We start from the raw sequence: 21473 nt of genomic DNA, 5'->3' as shown, positions 1-21473 counted from the left end.
GCCCTCCTTTTTCGCGACACAAAGCCTGTGTTCCGTTGTAAGAGAGTACGATCGTGGTCACCATTACAATCGCAGAGGTGGTCATACGTGACTTTTGCTGTCATACGGCCCACACACGCACACATTCACAAGCTCCATAGTTACCATGGCAACTGCTTGCAAACTCAAACTGCCATGAGTGCGCGAACATTGCTCGAAGCACCTCCAAAAGAGCGCCTTCTACGATTCCTGCGACGTCAGTGAAATACTCTACACATCGTCATCCAACCCATAACTGCGCGATCTCCGTCCGAATTTCAGGATGATGGATTCTCGACCAACAACTTCGTCATCTAACAGACCTCAGTCTCCAAATATGCGGTCTTTCACAGCAGCCACACAGCGCAGTGGGCTTCTCGGCGCAGTTAGTCGCCTAAGCGGGCGACCGGGCACGCGCGCAGGCCCTCCTACGGCAATGCTTTCGCAGATGAACATCCCGGAGCGGCCTATGACCCAGCATGGCCTTGTGGCGCCGAAGACGGCTTTAAAATCGTCACAGCGACAGATTCAAGACAAAACTTATTTTATCGGCTTGCTGAGAGCAAAAATGACAGAATTGAGTGCGGAGACTAATCGTTTGCAACGAGAAAACGAATTACTTGCTCAAGAGCAAGCTACTTACTCGTCATATGAAAAGAAAGCAGAAGCTTTAAGTGCTGAGCTAAAGGAGCTGCAAGGCGAAATGGCTGACTACAACTTGCTAGTCGACAAGTTGAACACGGATGCTGACATGGAAGATGTCAAGGAAGAGTACAGAGAACTTAAGGTAATAATAAAATTTGTTTATCTTTTAGCTGGTAGAACAAATTTTCAAGTTTCATCGCTTACTCCCTTATTCAGAAATGTGCGTTAATGTGAAGCGACAACTTGATTTGGTCAAGTCCGGCTCACAATAACGCCTGACCTGAATACACCCAAGAAAACACCGTTTGTGTTTTTGGTATGTTCATACCAGGTGTTATCTCAAGCCAGACATAACAAGTAAAGTCGTTGCTTCAATAAATTTAAGGCAGAAGCTCCTCAGTGCACAGGTGTTAGTTGGTGTACATTTATGACTGTGCAGCACCATGTTTTTACACACTGAAAGAATACCAAAAAGGAAGGATGCAGTGCTCTTTGAGCTTCATCCTTTCTCCTTGCATCATGTGTTCTTTCTGTGCAGAAACTCAGAGCTATGCAACCACGCTTATTATTTAATTTTTCACATGTGAGCTCCATCTGTTTTTTTGGGTGAACTGTATATATATTTATTACTATTTTATGAGCACCAAACAAAATGCACAATACAGTCGAACCCAGATATATCGCATCTCAAGGGATCACGAAAAAATTCTATATATAGGTAATTCGATATATAAAATATTTTATATGTCGAAAATATTTCAAGGAGATCTTACATTTGTTTGATATGCACAATAATTGCGTTCAATATGCACAATATGTGCATTCAATATATGCGAGTTCGGCTGTATATGTAACTGATGCACATAAACCACACATATGCTAAAACACTTTGTTGTAGAACTCTCTCACATTTTAGAATTATTACAGCTTTCTGGTAATTCTAATAATGAGACTCGGGGGTCGAGGCATCATGAGGGTTGGCAGGGAAAAAATTCAGATGCAAGAGAGAATACAAACAGGCACTACAGAGTTGGTACTATCTGTTGTGTCCTAACTTCTTTAATTTTTCTGGAAAACCACTCTTTCACACTCATTAAACCTTTTGCAGCTTATTTGTTGCTGACATTTCCTCCAAGTTCCATCATTTTCCAGCATCTACCCATGTGGCTAGCAGAGCACTAGTCACACAACTGAAGTTTGCATCACGAGTCTATTTTTCAAACCTGAAAACATACTGGAATGAATGCAGTGCCTTTAAATGAAGTTATTCCTGAAGACATTTTTGAAAATGACATAACAACATAGATATAACATGTGATATTGTCTTTCCCAATTCCTCCTAAAATAAATGTCCCAACACATGGTTTGCAATAAGATAGGAGGCATGTGTGCTTGTGCAGAAGTGACTTATAATTATCAGCAATCATCCTAGGCTGTCGCACAATTTATGAAGCCATTGACAGTAATGAAATGCAGGGAGCCTTAGGACTGCAGCAGGAGGAAGAGAGATCAATCTTTTACACAGGATAGTGGGCTCTCTGTTCCATGCGGCATAATTATATTTGTTTTGTGTGTTCATATCAGCAGTGTCTAAAATTTCTAATAATTTTTGCTATGTTCAAAAAGTGTTGCAGTGTCTCTTGTAAGTATAGTTTCCAAACTCTTCACATATTGCTCTTACCAGCCCCCATTATGTCATTTAAAATCATTAAGAAACTATGTTTGCTTTCAGAGAGAAAAAAAAAATCATGATCACTGTGCCAAAGTTTTGTGAAAATACAATATATACCCATAAAAGTCAATTAGAATGGACCGTAAAAATCTGATCGACCAGATTTCTATCTTAACAGAACTACTCCACAAAACTAAAGATCTACTATTCCTGGTTCATGTGAACATTCATGAAACAGAACAATAAATTCAACAGCATTCAACACAGAAGATAGACAAAATGAGACGTATAATTGGATTTGCTCGATTCAGATAAAAGCGTTCATGTTGAAGAAAGTGCATCAAAGTATTCAGGGCATCAAGAGCTGCACCATGTCTGAGCACCACTACGTATTGGAGTGCGTGGGTGGTACTAAGCTTATAAAGACACCTGAAAGATCTCCTAAATTGTTTTTGTTGTTTGCCCTGGAGGTATCCGTGTAATTATTGACACTCTTGTCATTTATAGACACACAGAAACACCATTTTCTTGAGCAGCTAATAGAGTCTCCTCTTCCATGTCAACCAATACAGGCCTCTCGCTTAGCCCAGTAGCTAGAATCACTGGCAGGTGTGGGAGTTCGGTTTAATTGAATTCACAGTTCATTGGATTTGTTTTCTGCACTGGAGGAAAGTGACCAAATGTTCACGAAGTGTTGCTACTGTCTGTAAATTTGGCTTAATTTTGTTTGTCTTAACAGAAGTCTATTGTATATTGCACTTTTGAACCGAGGGAAGATAATTAGATGGGAATTTATTGTCAGCACCCCCTGTACGCTAATGTTAGCATCCTGTACATTTCAGTATGAAATATGGTTCCTGTTTTTTATATTCAAAGAATGAACACAGTAGCAAAACTGTAATAGTTTATATTAGGCTTGTGCGAATATTCGAGCACTTTGAATATTCGAACTCGCTTTGATTCAAATTCAAATTTTTGGAAGTTTCTAATTTTTCAAAATGAACAAATAGGTGTATTTTAGTCCGCATGTAACCCCCCCCTGTAAAGGTGGTTTCACTGCAGTGGAGGGTGCTATACTGCGAATACATCTTTCCAGGAAAAATTCGCACTGCCGCGAAGCCCCACTTCAAGGTCAAATGAACATATTACCCTCACATCGATTCATCACTTTTTAAGTTTAAAAGCTTGTTATACCGGCTTATATGCTCTAAGTATAGTAAATTTTAAAACGTAGCATATGTTACAGGTTATCACTTGCATTTTACCAAAAGTGAAATCCTGCTACTATTCAAAGTTGCTTTCACTTCCTTTGAACCAAAAAGAATGACATTTGCACATGCCTTGTTTCAATAAAAAAAAATATTGTGCGGGTTAGTTGGGTCATGACAAATATGCTGATTTTTCTTATAATATGTGATATATACTATTCTAATTCGATTCAAAATTATTCAACCAAGTCACTATTCGCTTTGAATTCACTTCGAACCTAAAATTTACTATTCGCACAACCCTAGTTTATATACATTTAGTTCTGCCTTTGCATGTCGTAAGAATAACCACAGTCATTTATAATTGCTGGTGTCTCAACATCATCGCCACTCAAAATTTGCATAGTACTTCATGCATTCTTAATTATATTTGCTTCATAACTCACTCTAGAACAAGAACTAACTTCTAGAAGAAGCTGCAGCATTTTATGTGGTGTTCAATAAGGCACTTAATTACAATAAAACACAGGGATCACTCAGTTTTAAGTGCGGAGCACTTAGGGGCTCGGCTTGTCATCCATTCATCTCGTGGCGTGATCACACTCACAGTAGAGCACTCAGTACAGGCCATAACAAGGCTAGCAATGCTCAAATCTGGGTTAAAATCAACGGACAAGGTCTAAAATAATATAATTAACAGAAATAGCCATGAAGTAATCGCACTGATTAACTTAAAATCACTAAAACGTTTCGGAAACATGGGGCTGACTCCAGCGGAGTGCAAGAGAGGGCACTACTGCCTCGCTGAGCGAGCGAATGGCCCTCCCCCTGCGCTGCCTGTGCGTCGGTGCTGCGTTGCTACGTGACGTTGCTACATGATGGGGGAAACAACCTGACGGAACTCGCTGCAGACGATGCATATCTCAACTGCCGTAACAAGCAGGAAGTCGATAAAGCGCAGCAAAAAGTAGCGCACATGTCGCGCACCGAGTTTGTGAATCTGCCTAACAAGATTCTACTCGTGCCGGGGAAGCCCTACATGCTTACCTCAAACATTGGCATCATTGACACTTTGGTAAATGAAGCAGTGGGAACTCTACGAATGGGAATCGCTGGGTGCCACTGCAACGCACTTCCTCAGGTTTCACAGTAGTGGAGCTGCCATACGTTTTTTTTTTTTTCACTGTGATGTCACTATACACTTATCCATGGCTTCTTTTATATCTTCTAGAGCCAGAATGACCAGGAAGTGAACAGCGTAGAACTTCTCTTTGAGCAGCGACAAGACCGCGAGCGCCAACTTCGGCAGCTTGAAGTGGAGATCGAGCAGGAAAGGAACATGGCTGATAACATAATAGCAGCAATGCAACCAGAGCTACGTCACAGGTACCAAAGGCCAGACACACGAAATAGGCCCCTAGCAAAATCCACCTTCACCTTTTTAAGACCGTTTGCAATTGCAGCCACCTATCCATCAATGTTGAAGTTCCAGGTTAGCTTTTTCACCATAGCGCTGCTTGCAGAGCAGTGATGCATGTTCTATAGATGACCTCTTATTTTACAACCTTACCAACATACACACTAGTATAATGGGTTGACTTGCAAGCCAGTCCCCAATGCCTCATGCTGATAGCTACACAACGGAGCATACATGCATATAATTCCACGATCATTACTGCAAATGCCAACTTAATTAACAGCCCTTGAGCTCGTGATGTTTTTATGAGGTGGCTTTTATACACATGAATATGACACAGTTCCTGACAAGCTAAATTTCCTTTTTTTTTTTGTTGTATACAGCTTTGAGGTAAAAGCTGTTGGTATGCTACTGCCGTATACTGAGTACTGCACAAATAGAAGTGCCAGCTAGTCATGCATGGCTCTTCCAGCTAAACCATTAGCTGATTTCAGCTCAAATTTCACACAGGGGTAGGATTTCGTGGTGGTTTGAGTGAGTTTCACACTGTTTTTGTGGGCATTGTTTGCCTGTTGCATTCAAAATAAACCGAAAGTGCATCCTTCACGGAAACACCACGAGAAAATATTGATTTTGCTGCAATGGAACAATTACACCATCAAGCACCCCTACAGTGTTTTGAAATATCAGTGGGTGATGCACATTTGGACCTACGCTAACTTTCTGTGAAATTTGGGGAAAAAATCGGCCAGTGATTTAGCTTGAAAGGTTCTTACATATGGGGTCCCTATTTATGCAACATTTAGTAAATATAGGCACAGCAATTTCTTTTTCAAAGAAGTAAATTTCATTTCGCATTGGTTTCACAAATGCTTTTTAAATAACATTGCTGCTACATCTTGTGTTTTGATTCTTTTATGTTCCAAAACGCAAAACATAATTTTAGGTAAAAGGGCCTCTCTTATTACAAAAAGTGCTTATATTACTTCAACAGTCTATTGCGAATACTTGAGAACAGGTGTGGAAAGCCTCCCACTCCAAAAAGTATTGTATCTAAAGTGCAATATTGTTTGTGCTGTAGTCTCCCAAGCAGTAAATCTGCTTCACTTAAAACGACAAACAAACAAAGCATCATGAATTCAGAAACATGCCATCCTCAAAGTGGACGGGAGTGCTAATTGATGTTTTACTGATGAAGTTTCACCAAACTGTGATTTCCTTTTCTGCTAGGCCAAGTGAGTGCCTTTTACAGTATCTTATTATCACGTAAGCTATCTGAAGTATTTAAGAAAGAATAAACTTTAGTAAAAAAAGAAGGATGCTAGAAGTTGTACTCTTTCACCTTAATATTTTCACTACAGTGACCAGTAAATATCTAAATATTTGAATTTAATTGAAATAATTTAATACACACACATCATTCAGAAAGTAAGTTGCACAGAGGTTCATCCTGCTTTACATAATAAGTAAAAGTCATGGCATTGGTCCTTGATATCTGCCAGATGCTGAATTCAGTACAAAAGAACTGGTCAAGATCTGTTGCACTCTGCATGGCTTACCTATTACAATATTTCTCATTTTAAGATAATTTTTGTTTTCTTATGGGCTAGATATACAGAGCAGAAAGACATTAATCAATCACTTGTTGACCAACTGGACAAACTACAACAGCAGCTTCAAGGTCTTCAGTTGCAGAAGACTGCCTTAGAAGATGATATTTCATTGTCTCCGGTAAGCTGTGACCTTTTTTTGAACTACATAAAGTACAGTCTCATTTATGCTGTATTTGAGCAAATATAATAAGATATTTATTTGTTCTTGTGAAGTCACTACCTCAAGAGAGCATTTTGTGTGGTGTCTATAACCATGCTCCAAATATAATGAAAAGTGTGTTTTCTATACAGAGTTTAAAAATACTGCAAGCTCAGCCACTAGGCAACTGAGCTCTGCAGAAAAGCCAACCTTTTGGTTCTTGGAACAATATACACACTTGTGTGTATTTTGTATCGTGATAAAAATTATGGCAGGTGAGCACGCATTTCATGTGTCAACAAGCTGTGAAACAACATGATGATGAGCCAACTGTTTCTTGTTGACACAGGTGAAACAAGAAGCAGTGAAGCTCTATGAACGGTTGAGGGAACTAGGAGAAAAAAAGTCACTTTTGGAGGAAGAACAGAAGAAACGAGGGACTCCAGCCCAGGAACGGGAGCGACTGCTTGCTCAGGTGTGACTTATAAAAGATTGAATGTGTCTTTGCTGAAGCGTGAAAAATGAGTGCAATTGCATCTGTTCATATTTTTATATTTGCAGTAAGATTTTCTATAACCAGTCACATGTACATTTACCATATGTGTACATATGCTACAAGAATGTGGATAAAAAGAGTATCGACCTAACCAGCATGACCAGTTGTCTCAAAGAGATAGAAAATGGCCCATAATGACCTTTCATGTTGTGCCCAGACAGGGTGCGTAAGCTTTTTTTTTTTTTTAATGCCTGTGGCACGAGAATAGTAAAATTAGTGTATGGTATATATTGTGACCGGCAAAAAACTTGGATATAGAGTCAATTATGACCTGCATAAAGCCACTGGAACTCTATGAACATATCAATGTATGAATACTTTCACTGCAAAAACAAGCCTGGACTGTGATTTCGTAGTAGTGCCTTTAATTCTATGTCACCCTTATCATCCACTTTAGTAGTGTTAGCTACACTGGCCGAGGTGGAGCAGTTTCGCGTGGCAGTCCGAGAGCCGTGCTGCGCATGCGCGAGGAGAGAGCGCAAATGCTGCTAAGCAGCACAGAAGAGCAGAGAAACTTTACAACCAGGAAAGCTAAGAATAATCAGCTGAACCTTAGCTAACGCTATGTATATCCTGGCATAGCTGAGCTAAGCCCCTGCAAATTTTTTTTACGACCAGCTGATCTTATTGATAATACGAGTCAAAAGTAGTTATGATTGCTGACAAAATTAAAGCATGAAAAGAAATGGCATCTGAAAAGGCATCACTACAAAATTTTTACCCTGCTTTCTACTTCATCTGCAGCTGCCTTGAGAAGATAAACTCTTCTTGGTGTCTACAAACAACAGGCTTGGCCTTATTCTCTTCTCAAAATCAGTTCGCACAATCATCACGGTATTTTCATTAACTCTGCAAACTGGTGGACCCTCATCACTGCAGCTTACAGCTTGAAATTTACTTCACACGAAACTCAGAAGTGCTACAATGTGCTGTGACACTTCATCTCAGTGGCCAACAGCACTGCTACAACTAATTGGGCAGAAGTGTGGGAAAGCAAACATAACAAATGAGTTAGGGCACTTGTTCCATTGATAGCCATTTAAGAAACTGATGGCGTTTCCTGGAAAAAAGAGAATGCCTTACAAGTGCTGATGCATAAAACAGCTCTTCAGTAATGCTTTGTGGTTTTGGTGAAAGTTACACAACATTCAGGAACTTTAGGTAATGTATTATGTATTAACAATGCAGTATAAACTTATTCACATGTTCACCTGAATGCCTGTACTGACTGTGCTGCATGTTAAGGTGGCGTTGTAACCAAAGTCCAAGCTTGCAGGTCAAAGAAGACAACAGTGAACTGTCAAGCATGGAGAGGCAGGCATCTGAGGCACGTGAGCGCTTAGGAAAACTGCAGGAGGAACTGGCTCAGCTCGACCAGGAGTTAGAGGAGCACAATGGAGAACGACAAGCTAAGTATCAGGAACTCCGCAAGCGTGAGGAAACGATGGATGCTTTCCTTGATAGCTTTGAAGAGGCCCGTCAAGATGAACACAAGCGCCAGGAGAAGCTCCAGGTTTGTGGTTCAGTATAAGTACATCTTTTTTTTTACGTCTCTCCAACTTGGCTGCACTGTCTGGCATGGTTATGCTTTTCCACTCAGTTAAGATGAGCAACAGCACTATACCATCTGCACAGCTGTACTTGGCTTAAACAAGGGTGTAGTCACGCCAGAACGTTTCTCGGTATTTCTGGAAAAGCATGTGCCAGATGCTGGCAGTATCTTGCATATAAGAGGTGTTGAGTTGTTGTACAGTGAGGCTTGTATTTATGGTGTAGATATGTTTTTATATATTAATGTGGCCAAGTGTTAACTGCATTACTCCCTCACACAACCGTCCAGGAGTTTTGCAATAATTTAACATTAATTTATTACTCCACTGCATTTTAAGACATGTAAATACATGTTTTTGACAATGTATAGGGGCAAAAACTTTGACTGTGGATGGCATGTTAATGAAAGGCTGCCTGAATAATTAAAAAAAATGGCTGCATTTTAAAAAACTCATAACTCATTTGCATTGCGAGACACTGAGGCAGTGCACACATGAATTGTAATAGCGCATTAAACATTGAAATTTAAAAAAGCATTGTCTGTGTACACGTGCATGTAATTGTGGAAAAGGCAATTGTTCTGGTTAGATATACCTGCCTTTGTGGATTTCCTACCATCCCTGCAGGGGGAAATAGTGCAACTTCTTGAGAGCTGCTCACGCTCTTTACCCCACTTTTTGACTTTACCAAGCCAAGAAGAAATGGCCGTACTCAAGGATGACCTGATGTAAGTACTACACAGATAGACAGAGATTATGAACAGTACTTAGAAATTGAAATGTGACACTCAGATGCATGGTGGCCGACACTTTTTCTGCCACTGGAGAGCACTAGGTGGTTGCTGGGAGAACAAATTCAGTCACACCATGGCATCAATTTATTAGCTGTCATGGTATACCACTCCGTACCAGCTTGGCACTGCCGGCGTTGAATAGTGGCACAAAAACCACCGATAGCCACGCACTCCAAGTGTTGCATTTTAATATACATAAAAATACTCTTTCCCAACAGCAGATCAGAATTATTACTCAATTTATATTGGCAATTCATACACATTTATGTACTTGTAAACATATTAAAATTTACAGTAACAAATCTGCACAAAAACAAACTGTTCCTTTTTTTTTTTACTTTTTTGGTGAGAGTAGCTTTTCCACATGGCAATGTTTCTTGTTTGTTTTTAATAATTCAGCAGCTGGCAATACTGCATTCATGCAATATTTAAATTTGTGTTTTTCTCCTGTTTCAGATTCAAGGAAACTGAAATGGAGAAGTCAAAAACGACACTATCTGCTCTAGGGCTGGAGCAGAAAAAGCTGGCAGTGGATTTGCAGAAGGCAAGTAAAACACTTGCACCTTTGTGTGCTTATTTCCAGATTAGTAATAGTCACTGAAGTCGGAAAAGCAAAACTTATTTTTCATTATATGCTTGTATTAGTTTGCTTTAATTTAAATTCATGATAAAATAGTAGAGAAGGATGGTAGAACCAAAGGTAGTAACAATTCAGCAATATACAAACTAAGGCCTTCTATGTCACATGCATTGATATCTTAATTTTGTTGTGGAACACATGGCTAGATTCAGCATGATCAGTGCATCTCTTCACATTAAATGCTTTTTTACAGCTATTATCCAGCTGTCAGAAATTTGTTATGCATTTTGTTAATGTACGCAAGTGAATATTAAGGCTATTACGCTGTTGCCTTTGCAGTTGGCAATTTCAGTTCTGCCTATTTGTCTATGTACCAGTGTACAGAGTAGTGTCTCGTTCTGTGATGCTTTAGTTCAATTAGGTGGAGATGGTAGGGTGGTGGGTCACCTTGTGTATAGCTCTCTATCCTAGAGCTACAGTATGTGTTAATGTGAAACTTCGTATCTGAATGGGGTGCTATTTAGCCTAATTACCTGCAGGTTTTTTTGTTGTTGCTGCACCACCATTAACAGTTTCTGTGCTTAATTACCCAACTTTATTCAGGGTTCCGTATTATAATTTATTTTTTTTTTCTTCATGAACCAAAGATGTAATGGCCATTAAAATTGGCAGGTGCACTTCATATATTGGTGCCGTCAAACGCAACTTAAGAAAAATGTATTTGTACTTCCAGCATTCCAGGGAGGGGAAAAAAAAAAGAACCGTGCAAACAGTTGTTACGACAGATAAAAAGCTTCAGGATTTTAATTTTTGTGCTGATAAAAGTAATGTTTTGGTGCGTTAAGTACAGAATGTTGGCAAGAGAATATACTTAAAGGTTTATTTTTAAAAAATGCAAAAATGAACTTGAGAGAAAACACTACCTTCTGCAGCTCTGCCTTGTAAACATGTTTCTTATTGGGCTGGGCAAGAGCACTTTTATGCAATACACTTTTTAGATACCATATCAGTTTAAAATAACACCTTTTGCATCATTTTTATCACTGCCCACTTTTCATTTGTTCTTGACAGGTCATGGCTTAATAACGTAGCAAGATTGGAGAAACTGGGTTAGATTTAAATTGGACAAACATAAAAGAAAAATCCATGCTGATAGAATACACTACTATGCGCTGTTACTGGAAAAGTTTGCAGTGGCAACTAATGAACACAGGATCAACTAGATAGTACAGTATCTTGGCAAATTGCTTGTGTAGAAGCCCACAATGTGTAGGAAGTTTCAAGAAAGACAAAAATTGAAATTCACCAGTTTGTAGCAGGATGCTACAGGGAAATCTGTCTGAATTTACTAGTGGCTTACTGCTACAAACAGGCAGATGTCAATTTTTTTCCTTTCAGGCATAGTACCTTGCATATAAAGTCACATTATTCAATAATTAAGCAAATACAATGGCCAGCACAACCAAGAATGAATGCAAATACCAGAGTGCTCGCCACTGTGCTACCTCACTTTTTGGGCTGTATATAATTATTTCACGCTGATATCTGAAAATTGATTTTTTGATTGGTTTACTCAACCATCTCAAGTAAGCAACTTCTCCATTCTTACCTTTATATAACATAGCAATGTTACATACTTTCTACTCACCAAGACTACAAGTACTAAATCTTTTTTTTCTTTCAAGCTAGTGTTCCTACCTGGACTCTCTCCTGCCTTTACTCAATGATGAGGCACAAAGGATTGTCACACTGCTGTGCACAGCTCACACATAGAGGGTTGATATCAGCCTTCAAGCTAGGTTGAAGTAGCTTTAATAATCTGAAGATTCATGCATCCCTTGAGGTGAAACTTGACAGAGGTTATTAATATGGCAAGCTGTGTTGATCATGAATGTAGCTGAAGTGAGCTACTTTAACTTTTGTATTCAAGAATTTCCTCACATGATTAGGTCGTTTGACTGTAAAAGAACAATTTTTAAAAAGTTGCATTTCCTTTTCAGATAGAGCAGCTAGAAAGCAAAGTTCAGCAAGAGCTGGACAGCCTCAGAAACAAGACTAAACAGATGGAGGAAGAGATGATTGTGTTTGGTGACCTGGACAAACTGAGAAATTCCTCAGAGCTAAAGAAGCAGGAGCTGTTGGCAGAGAAGGAAGCTTTGCAGATAAAAAAGGGGCCAACTCGAAAGGTGAAAAGCTGCTTTAACACTTTTCATTATATACTTTCATGCCGTAAATCACCTGCCATTGACCGTCGGTGACTGAAGCCAACTTAGCTGTTTGCAGCTAATCTGACCAAACCCTTAATTACATCTATTTACACCAAACAAACACTGTTTGCTCCAACTTGTTTGATATATAATAACTTTTCAAATACTACAGTAATTTGACAGCCCATGCTCATCTTCCAAAAGTGATGTAAGAGGCAATTGGGTACAATATTCGCCATTTGTCCACGTAATTGGCCACACCATCTCTACCATAAATTGTATCTCTGTTGTAACAGACACTGTATGGAGAAGACAATCGGTTGTAAGGAACAAATGATTCTTCGATTTTCGTCAACAATCTCACTTGTAACAGACATTTTAACTTTAAATGCAGGGCCTTTGGCTGCTAACTGCAGTTGCATCTGTGGAAACAAAGGGAAACAACAGACATGTGCACTCACTGTTTGCTACAACTTAAGCAAATGTAGAGCGAATGCGCCAGCTATATAAGGAAGAGAAGTTCCTGCAGTGGGAATGCATTGTAGAGAAGCAGTTCAAGCTTGCCAAGGGTATGAGCGCAACTGCACCTGTGAGCATGTGTTGAGCCAAGAATACCGGGAGCACATGGTGTGCTTTCCTGTTAGTGCAGCTACCAATCAAGAAGCGCTGCATATGTTATGTCCACAAGGCTGAAGTATAGCCTGTGTGCACTGCAGACACTACCTCTTGTACTGTGTTCCGTTAACGACAAATCTGCCTGGAAAATGTCAGCAAAGCAATCAGCTGCACATTGGCTGGTGTGAACAAGCCACAATGCCAGCTTCCAAGAAAATCAGATAGTAGCCAAGTAGTGCAAGAAAGTTGTGCTGGAGAAACATGGACTGTGTGTTCCATGTAGCAATCGACCAAGCAAATTGCATAGTACAGCAAATAGTATATAACAAACATTTTATAAAAGGCTGCAGCCATCTTTTGTGCTTATTTTATTTGCAGTGTGCCTACATTGAAGAAAGATTGATTAGTAAATGAAAACATGGTCCCCTGCTTACAAGGGAAAAGAACTGCTTCCCAGGGCGTGTGTCTTATAAACGGGTTCAACTCTATACAGTACAATTTCTTGTGGAACATTATCTTTACTGTGCCCGTACCTGCCGTGCTGAAAACTTGCCATGGCGGTGCAACTGTTAACCTCTACGGTACTGCTCTCAAACATGCTTCAAACTACTAAACATGCCCAATGGGCCAAAGTTTGACCCTGAACTTGCCTGTATCTTAGAGGCTGTGTTTCTGTCTGTCTGCTATTGAGCCACTAATCAGTGTTACATTTTGCATAGATTTGAGTGTGAGTGACATAGTGTGATAACAGAGTAGCCTGTGAAAGCCAAGTTATTAGGAAACGCACTGTGTGCTCAGAGTTTACCCTGTCACATGAAGCCAATTATTAAACAAATGCAGTGACAACACCCTGCAAACTGACAAGCAACAACGAATAAATTGCTCTATGTGCTATAATGAGTTAAGAACTCAATTATTGAAATTTTGTAAATATGTATCTGATTCATTTCAATTTATTGTGAAAATAATGTCAGCCTCTTAGAGTAACCGAGCTTAAGGACTAAAATCATGCTATCTGCCACAGGCAAAATTTAAACATTCTGTATAGTCTAAAACAAAATAAATATTCCTGCTAATATTGCAAATTCCATTGAATGTAAAAGAGGCCTGTCAGGCCATTTATTAAGCGCAATAAGAAGTGCTTGTCCATAAGTGCAGCACTGTTAAGGAATGCAAGTGATGCGGAACATTATGGTGTGGCTGTGATACAAGAAAAATTTATTCAGCAAATATGCATCAATTTGGACACTACTCATCTGTCATAGTGCGTAAAGGCTGTGTGGGAGCATGCATTACTAGAGCTCTGTGTGCGATCTTACATGTCTACCCACTTTTATGGTTCAGGTAGAGTTCATTCGGAATGTTCTAGTATAATCTGTGGGATTTGAAAGATATCGCCGCTCTCGGGACACACTGAGACAGTAGACGCCGTCGGGCAAACCAACACGTGTACATTTATTAACCTCTTTTACATACGACAAGCTCACCTGCTGAATCTGATACACAACTAGTAACACGCTAAGTAACCTTATACAATGCCAATACAATATACATAAAACATAACAAACACAAACCAACATAAGACATTCAATGCACCGCGAATGCGGTGTCGCCGATGTTCGATTTACCACGAGGGGCCCGCGGGAAACGAGCCGCGGTATCGTCCCCCACGTTCCCATCGTGGGAGACGCTACCAATCCTCAAAGAGAGCGTCCCTGCTGTTTCCTGCACGCCAGCCTAACCTCCCGGGCGGCGCTGCTGACGCCACCATGCTAAGCCTACATAGCGTGAGCACAGCGCCGCTTTCGCTCGGCGACTTTTAAACCCAACTGTGGCCAATACGCATGACGCGCGTGTGCCATGAGGTGCAAACGACTTTACAGGGGGTGATAGCACCCCCACAAGTCAAAGGTACATGTTTAGTGTGATGCTTGCAACCAGTGTTGTTTGATGTGCACTCACACTATGCCAACGCTGTGCTTTGTTCCTATGAAAGGTGGTCGAAGAGCTGCAAGCCCAGTATGACGAAGCAAGAGCTGCACTGAATGAAGAAGAAGGCTACACACGCTTAGTCAACCTGGAACGCCGCTGGCAGCACCATGAGCAGAATAACTTTGCTGCACAAGAGTACATAGAAGCTAAGCTGGCAGAGTACAACTATCACCCCATCAGGCAGGATGTGCAGGCACTGCTGGAAACCTATAATGCTGCCTTGCAGGAAAGCCTTGCAAAGGCATCTTATGGCTGAACTGCCTAGCATATTATTAGGCTTGCACCAACAGCAATATTTAAAATATTCAAACATAAATGATTTGTAAAATGGTGAGTAGCTGCAGAAAAAAAAGCTTAAGTGCTTAAACTGACACCGATGTGAAGTACACTTTGACGTCCTTTAATACTAGGGATCAGTGGTTCGCTTATGAACCCTTCTAGGATGTGGGCCTAAATGAATAGAATTTTTTTTTAGTAAAAATGATAATTTATAAATAAGATGGGGTTTTCTTTTTTTTTCTGTCACAATTCATACTAATTGGCCTAAAAAAAAATTCCCAAAGAGGGAGAAAACAACGCAAAGGGATCATATACAGTTTGCTTCATGCAAACTGTATATGCACTCAAAGTGGAAAAATGGAGCAAATGTAGAACAATTAAGTGAGTCCATAGATTAAGCACAGTTTTCTTTACCTTAACTTTAGATAAACTGGTCACGAGTCAAAATACTGACTCTGGCTCAAAATCAACTCACAGTGCAGCTTGCTAAGGGACAGCTACATGTTCTGTGTGCACAGCATAGTATGCAATAGAATCTAGTTCAATGCTTCAGCAAATCGTATAGCAGATACATAGGTTTAGTATTGTCAAACACTGCATAGATGTTTGCTTAGTTTCTAGTACCTTAAATACATACATTTAATGAGCGCCCTTTCTTACGTAAAAGTGACAGCACAGTGTACCATCATCAAGAGAGTCCCTCGTGAACTTTGCTGTTTGCTAAGTTTGTAACATCTGCTATAAAAAGAAGGGTACAATTGATTATTAACTCACGATCAGCTTAAAGAAGGAGTGAATTAACGAACTTTTTTGCCATGATGCAGAGTACTGAGGTAGTCATCATCATCATCATTATCAGCCTGTCTGATGTACTGAGGTAGTGCCATGCTGCAATTGTCATAAAGCATGTTCTTTGACGCTAGTTGTCTAAAAAAACTTGAAAAAACAGTTTCTATTCTGTCTCTCTTTTCGTTCACTCTCTCACTGGCTTGGTGCTTAAATGCATCAAAGCCTATGGGACAGTGCTCATATATCCTGTCACCTTTTACACATTTGAAATCATGAGGTCTCAATTGAGCAGCAACCTAACAGAAAATTCCACATGAAAAAAGAAAAATAAGCAAGTAAATACAAGTCAGTGAAATCACACAAAATAAATTTGCACAAAAAGGCGCATGAGCATGCTGTGGACATACTATGGTCATGCTATGAACATGTGAGCATGCTTTGAATGTGCTGCGACTCTCTGACCAGAATGTCACGATATGTCCCTTTCAGATGAGAGGAGTCAGCATTGAAACACTCTAAAGGCCACAATAGCGTACAACAAATGCGCCGGGTATAAGGTGAATATTTCCTTTGTGAAATCCGACAGGTTTAATGCTACATTCGTCGTGGCGCATGACTGAACTGTGTGCAAAGCACTTCTCTGAGGTGATTACAAGCTTCAGTGGGATCCCCCTGTGGGAGTGGATACGAAGTCTTTGCTTACACAGATTCCTCACAGTGCATGGAATCTGCACTGAATCTCCATGAAAACTTGCCTCTTCCAGCACTATCAAGCTTAAAGTGTCAGTGAACAACACTGTATATTTATGCAGACACACCTGTCATGACAAACACTATTGTAGACATTGCACTGTCTGCTCCATTGTGTCAAAGGAAAGCTTCAGTGGTGCAGGATTGACAAGTTACGGACCAATACAATTTGCACATCAGCTCCTACAACTGGCTTACAACCCCACAATAGCTGTCGCAGCACTCACTACGAGTTGATTTCAGGGCATAGTATATGTATAAACCTTAAATCTGAATCCAAATATTTAGTTGATTATGTAAAATTTGAAACTAGGGGTGTGCGAATATCAAATTTTTCGAATACGAATCGAATACGAATATCCACCTTCGAATATTGAATTGAATACCGAATATCAAAGGGAAAATGCCTCCACAGTAACAATATTTTATTTAACATGTAGCTATTTGAAAAAAGAAACATTAACAGCCTGATTGGCAACACAACATACACTGCTATCTCCAGAACACAATGTCCAGGCTAGCACAATGCACGTCACAAGCGAATATCACGGCACAATGAAAGTAATCACTAGATGTAATCATGAAGAAATATGAGTTGCTCCACATGATCAGGCAGCAGGCCCTCCCTTCTAACAGAGACAACCCCCCCCCCCCTGCCACTGAAAAGGCACGCTCGCTTGGAACAGAAGTGGCTGGTATGGGGAGGTATATGGGGCAAAGCTTTGCCAGACTGTGGTATCTGAAGGTGCCTACAGTCCGCCACCAGTCACATGGGTCACTGTCTTTCTTCAGAAGTGGTCCCGCATAGTGAACGAGTGGTAATGCGGCACGTTACGGCCACATAATATTGAAAATGTACGGTTAATGATCGCCAACAGCGCTGCACGTCGGAGATGCACCAGCAATAAATCATACGTATTTGGGCGCTCGTCGCAGGCAGATATTGTGCCTCCGTGCACTTACGACGTTTATCGCTCCTCTCGGCAACGTTTTTAGCGATATGAACGCAGCAGAAATGTGGAAGACGAGTTATTTTATGCATGGTAATTGAATCGCATATTCGAATGTTTTGAATATTTGAGGTTATTTGAAATTCGAAACTTTTCGAATACACGATTTTCGAATCGAATACGAATATTTCGAATGTAATATTCGACGAATATTCGAAACTTTCGAATATTCGCACACCCCTATTTGAAACACATTGATACATGGAATACTGGTTTTCTCGCTGTGGCCAACATTTATAGGAGCAGATGTTATGAAACCATAGCTTGAGTAAAATAGTTATCGTTGCCCTGGACATATAAGCAACATTTCTTCAAAAAAATGTGAGAAGGCCTGCTTACCAGTCTGTTCAAGTGCCCAGATAGAGGTACTATATATAAAAGAAGTGCATTATTTTCATCACAAGTTCGACACTTGCTAGCAGAGTGTCGGAACGGAACGAAAACTGAAAACGAAAAACACGATATTTTTGACCGGAACGAAAACGTAACCGGAACGTTATTTATTATTTCGTTCCGGAGTTAAACTGAAATTTTTTCAATCGTTTTTCGGTTCACGAGAAAATTTCGCAATGTGGAACAATTGAGCTCATGCAATGTGAGCATATCTCAGGGTATAGTATTAGCGCGTACCTCAGACAGGAAATCCAAAGCAAAGATATGTTGAAATTGTGCGAAAAACGAGAACAGTGGCAACCAGAGATGTTTATATTAACGCAAGTGGACTTTTGCGCGCCTGTCAAGCAGGCCAAATGGAGAGGGCATTGTCGGCACTGAAGTTTGTTACAGCGAAAGCTGTTATGAGATCACAACAGCCGATTTTGGCTGCATAGTTGTCCACAGCCGCCGGTGTACGTAACCGCTATCGCATGGTATAAGAAAAAATTAAATGAGAAACAAATTTCTACGATCCGCGCCCTCTGCGTGGCAGTCGGGTCTTCCACTACAGTGTCACGCTGGTGCTTACAACTCCATCGCAAAAATACTCTACACAGGCGTCATGTCGGGCAAGGAATCGCGTTAACATATATGTAATATAGCGTGGCAGAAGAGTAAAATAACAACTAGTCATCACACAATGCTAATAGCGCAAAGAGTGTGTGGTTTAATGCTTCCCACCAGTGTTGCGGAGTTACCACTCCGGAATTGGAATGACTCCGGAATCTTCAACATTTTCGCGACCCCGCAATGGAATGGGGACAACGCTCGGAAGAATGGAATGGGAATGGAATTACGTCTTTTTCCAAAAATAGAGGACGTTTTCGTCTACGTGCTGTTTTTCAAGCTTCAAACGTTAGTAAGTCAGAGCCTCGCAAGTTAACACTAAAGCAGTATTTTTAAAATGGCTTAGCTGATTACAAGCACGGTACACTTATAAGCAACGCGCCTACTACGAAAGGAGGCATAAGTTAGTGTAAAAACAAATGCATTATCCCAGCAGATACCGAAGGGAGAAACAAATTACCCCTGCGCGTTGGTTCCCATTGATACCCCCACCCGAAAGTGGCGAATACTCTATGCACAGCCTGATCTTTATCTCACGAGCAGTTTAGTACCTGACACACGTAAATAACCTTTGCGACAAGGAAGACATTGCATACCTGCGCACAGGCGAACACAGAAAGTTCTCCTCACCCCATCCATGCTTGCGAGGCGCGCTTGACAAGCGTGAGTCCTGACGAGCAGTGCGGCCCAGTGTTCCGTATTCGATGCAAAGGCGCTTTTGTCAGCATAAAAATACGCTATGTCATCATTTTAGCATTAACAGATTTAAGCTTAAACAATATTGAAACACCACCATTCGTTCAAACATGTTGACCACGCAAATACTATCGGTAGTGGGAGAACTGCCCCTATGGGAATTAGTAGGGTGGTTGTACTGTACGAGATATGTCACCAAGCTACTATTCCTCGACCTTGGCAACGTGTTTTGCGTACTTTTGCAGTTCTTAATGCATTTGATGACATCAGCTTTATGGGGCGTTCATTCTTAACTCGATAAAACTATCAAGATGCCTTTCCTACGTTGAGGAATTACAGGAACGGAATCGGACTGCCACGCCATTCCCCGAGTGCCAATGGGCTAAGTTTTTTTCATTCCGAGGAATTGAAAGGAATGGAACTGCGGCAAGTTCTAATTCCCCAGAATGGAATTGGAATCGAATGGAGGTGCCCATTCCGCAACACTCCTTCCCACCCACTGCAATGTGCTCAGCCATAATTCTTCATTATCAGCCACAGCACAAAGTGCAGATAATACAGATGTGTAGCGGGTACCGCGATTCTCCGAAGAATAAAGAAAAATGGCATAGTGGGAACTTCGCTACTTCAGAAAACTTGCGACGATTTATGACGTAGTGGGTACGTTGCATGTTTACTTGTATTAGTTGCCCCAAGAGATAACAACGGGCTCTACAAAGTCCACTCTTCTAGCTTTTGCTGTGACTTGCTGCGTGTTTCACGCAGGCCTGGCGATCTTTTCATCAGAACAGCGGTCTCGCACATCAGAGAGTACACTCAATGACGTGCTGCTTCTGAGATCGTGCTCACTCCCTTGACACAAAGAATTAAGCCAACTAAAAAAATTCGTATTTGTCTTGTGAGAAAATGAATACTATGACTTTGAAATGAATACTGGTTTGTGCTAGTTGGTAGGAATACGTGGTACAGTTACTTCCGCTCCTCTGAAGAATGTGTTTTACCCTTGTCCCACTTTCTTAAGAGGAGGGCAAGTAACTACATCACAAATCGAATGTTTTTTTTTAATGATTGCTTTACCTTTTTCATACTTTCTTTATTTATACAAAGAAAAAAAAAACCGTTACGTACTGTTACGGAACGTTTTTTTTTCGTTCCGGAACAGAAACGAAACGGAGCTTTTTGCGGTGAAACGAAACTAAAACCGAAACGAAAAACATTTCGTTCCGACACCCTGCTTGCTAGTTGATTATTCATACTAAAGCACCAAGAACATGTAATAAGAAAAATGAAGGTAACTTTAGCTTTTTAAAATTAATAATTGTAATTAATAAAACACATCTCTTTTCAATGTTCTCCAAGGCAAAAAACATACATTTAAAATTTGATTTACGCAATACATGGTCCTTCACTGCATGTAGCAGTTATACTTAGTAAAACCTGTCTGAAAAATTTAAACATTTTGCAGCACAAGCATGACGCTCACAAAAAGTAACAGTATATTTGAATTGTCCACAGGAGTGATATCAAGTGCACATGCATGTGTGCAGCAATCGGTCTCCTTTGCATGTCTCATTCTCTTTGGCACTGCTGTTGCGAATGTTACTTGCATAGTATTGTAGCCCACTTATTTTGCGATTAAAATATTTCTTTATTCCTGACTGATTATTTACAATCTGATTCTGTTAAGTACTATGTGTTGTCACAGTTACTTGACTATGTCGTACCTTAAGTCCACCAATAAACTTAGCTACTGGCATAACTAAAGAAAGGGTACACTTGTGGACACCAACAGATTGCAGTGTTGCAGCGTCACCCACATTCACAGCTACAGTAAATTAAGTGATGGAGAAAACAGATACTGTTTAATTTTAACACAACAAAGTTTGGCCACACATTGCATTTTTTAGATTTTACTTCACCTTCAGGCTTGTTTTTTGCTGA

The 21473-nt window shown here is 40.3% G+C and overlaps 1 protein-coding gene across 2 annotated transcripts; it reads left to right on the top strand.

Annotated features, from left to right (window-relative positions):
- The first annotated feature begins 3 nt into the window (after nt 1–3).
- On the top strand, nt 4–15281 carry LOC119372237 (intraflagellar transport protein 74 homolog). 2 transcript variants are annotated; one of them, XM_049419502.1, is made up of 9 exons: nt 4–805; nt 4775–4929; nt 6571–6691; nt 7062–7187; nt 8545–8781; nt 9446–9546; nt 10069–10160; nt 12197–12378; nt 15011–15281. In XM_049419502.1, the coding sequence occupies exons 1-9, from the start codon at nt 302–304 to the stop codon at nt 15260–15262; spliced, it is 1770 nt and encodes a 589-aa protein (XP_049275459.1). In that variant the 5' UTR covers nt 4–301; the 3' UTR covers nt 15263–15281. The 2 variants fall into 2 exon arrangements, with proteins under 2 accessions (XP_049275459.1, XP_037498643.1); XM_037642715.2 differs by having other exon boundaries at nt 5–805; nt 10069–10156; nt 12193–12378.
- The last annotated feature ends 6192 nt before the right edge of the window (nt 15282–21473 follow it).

Source organism: Rhipicephalus sanguineus, chromosome 1 (assembly GCF_013339695.2).
Source record: "Rhipicephalus sanguineus isolate Rsan-2018 chromosome 1, BIME_Rsan_1.4, whole genome shotgun sequence".
NCBI lineage: Eukaryota > Metazoa > Arthropoda > Arachnida > Ixodida > Ixodidae > Rhipicephalus > Rhipicephalus sanguineus.
Note: the sequence above shows the minus strand (reverse complement) of the source record. Positions and strands in the feature narration are given on the sequence as shown.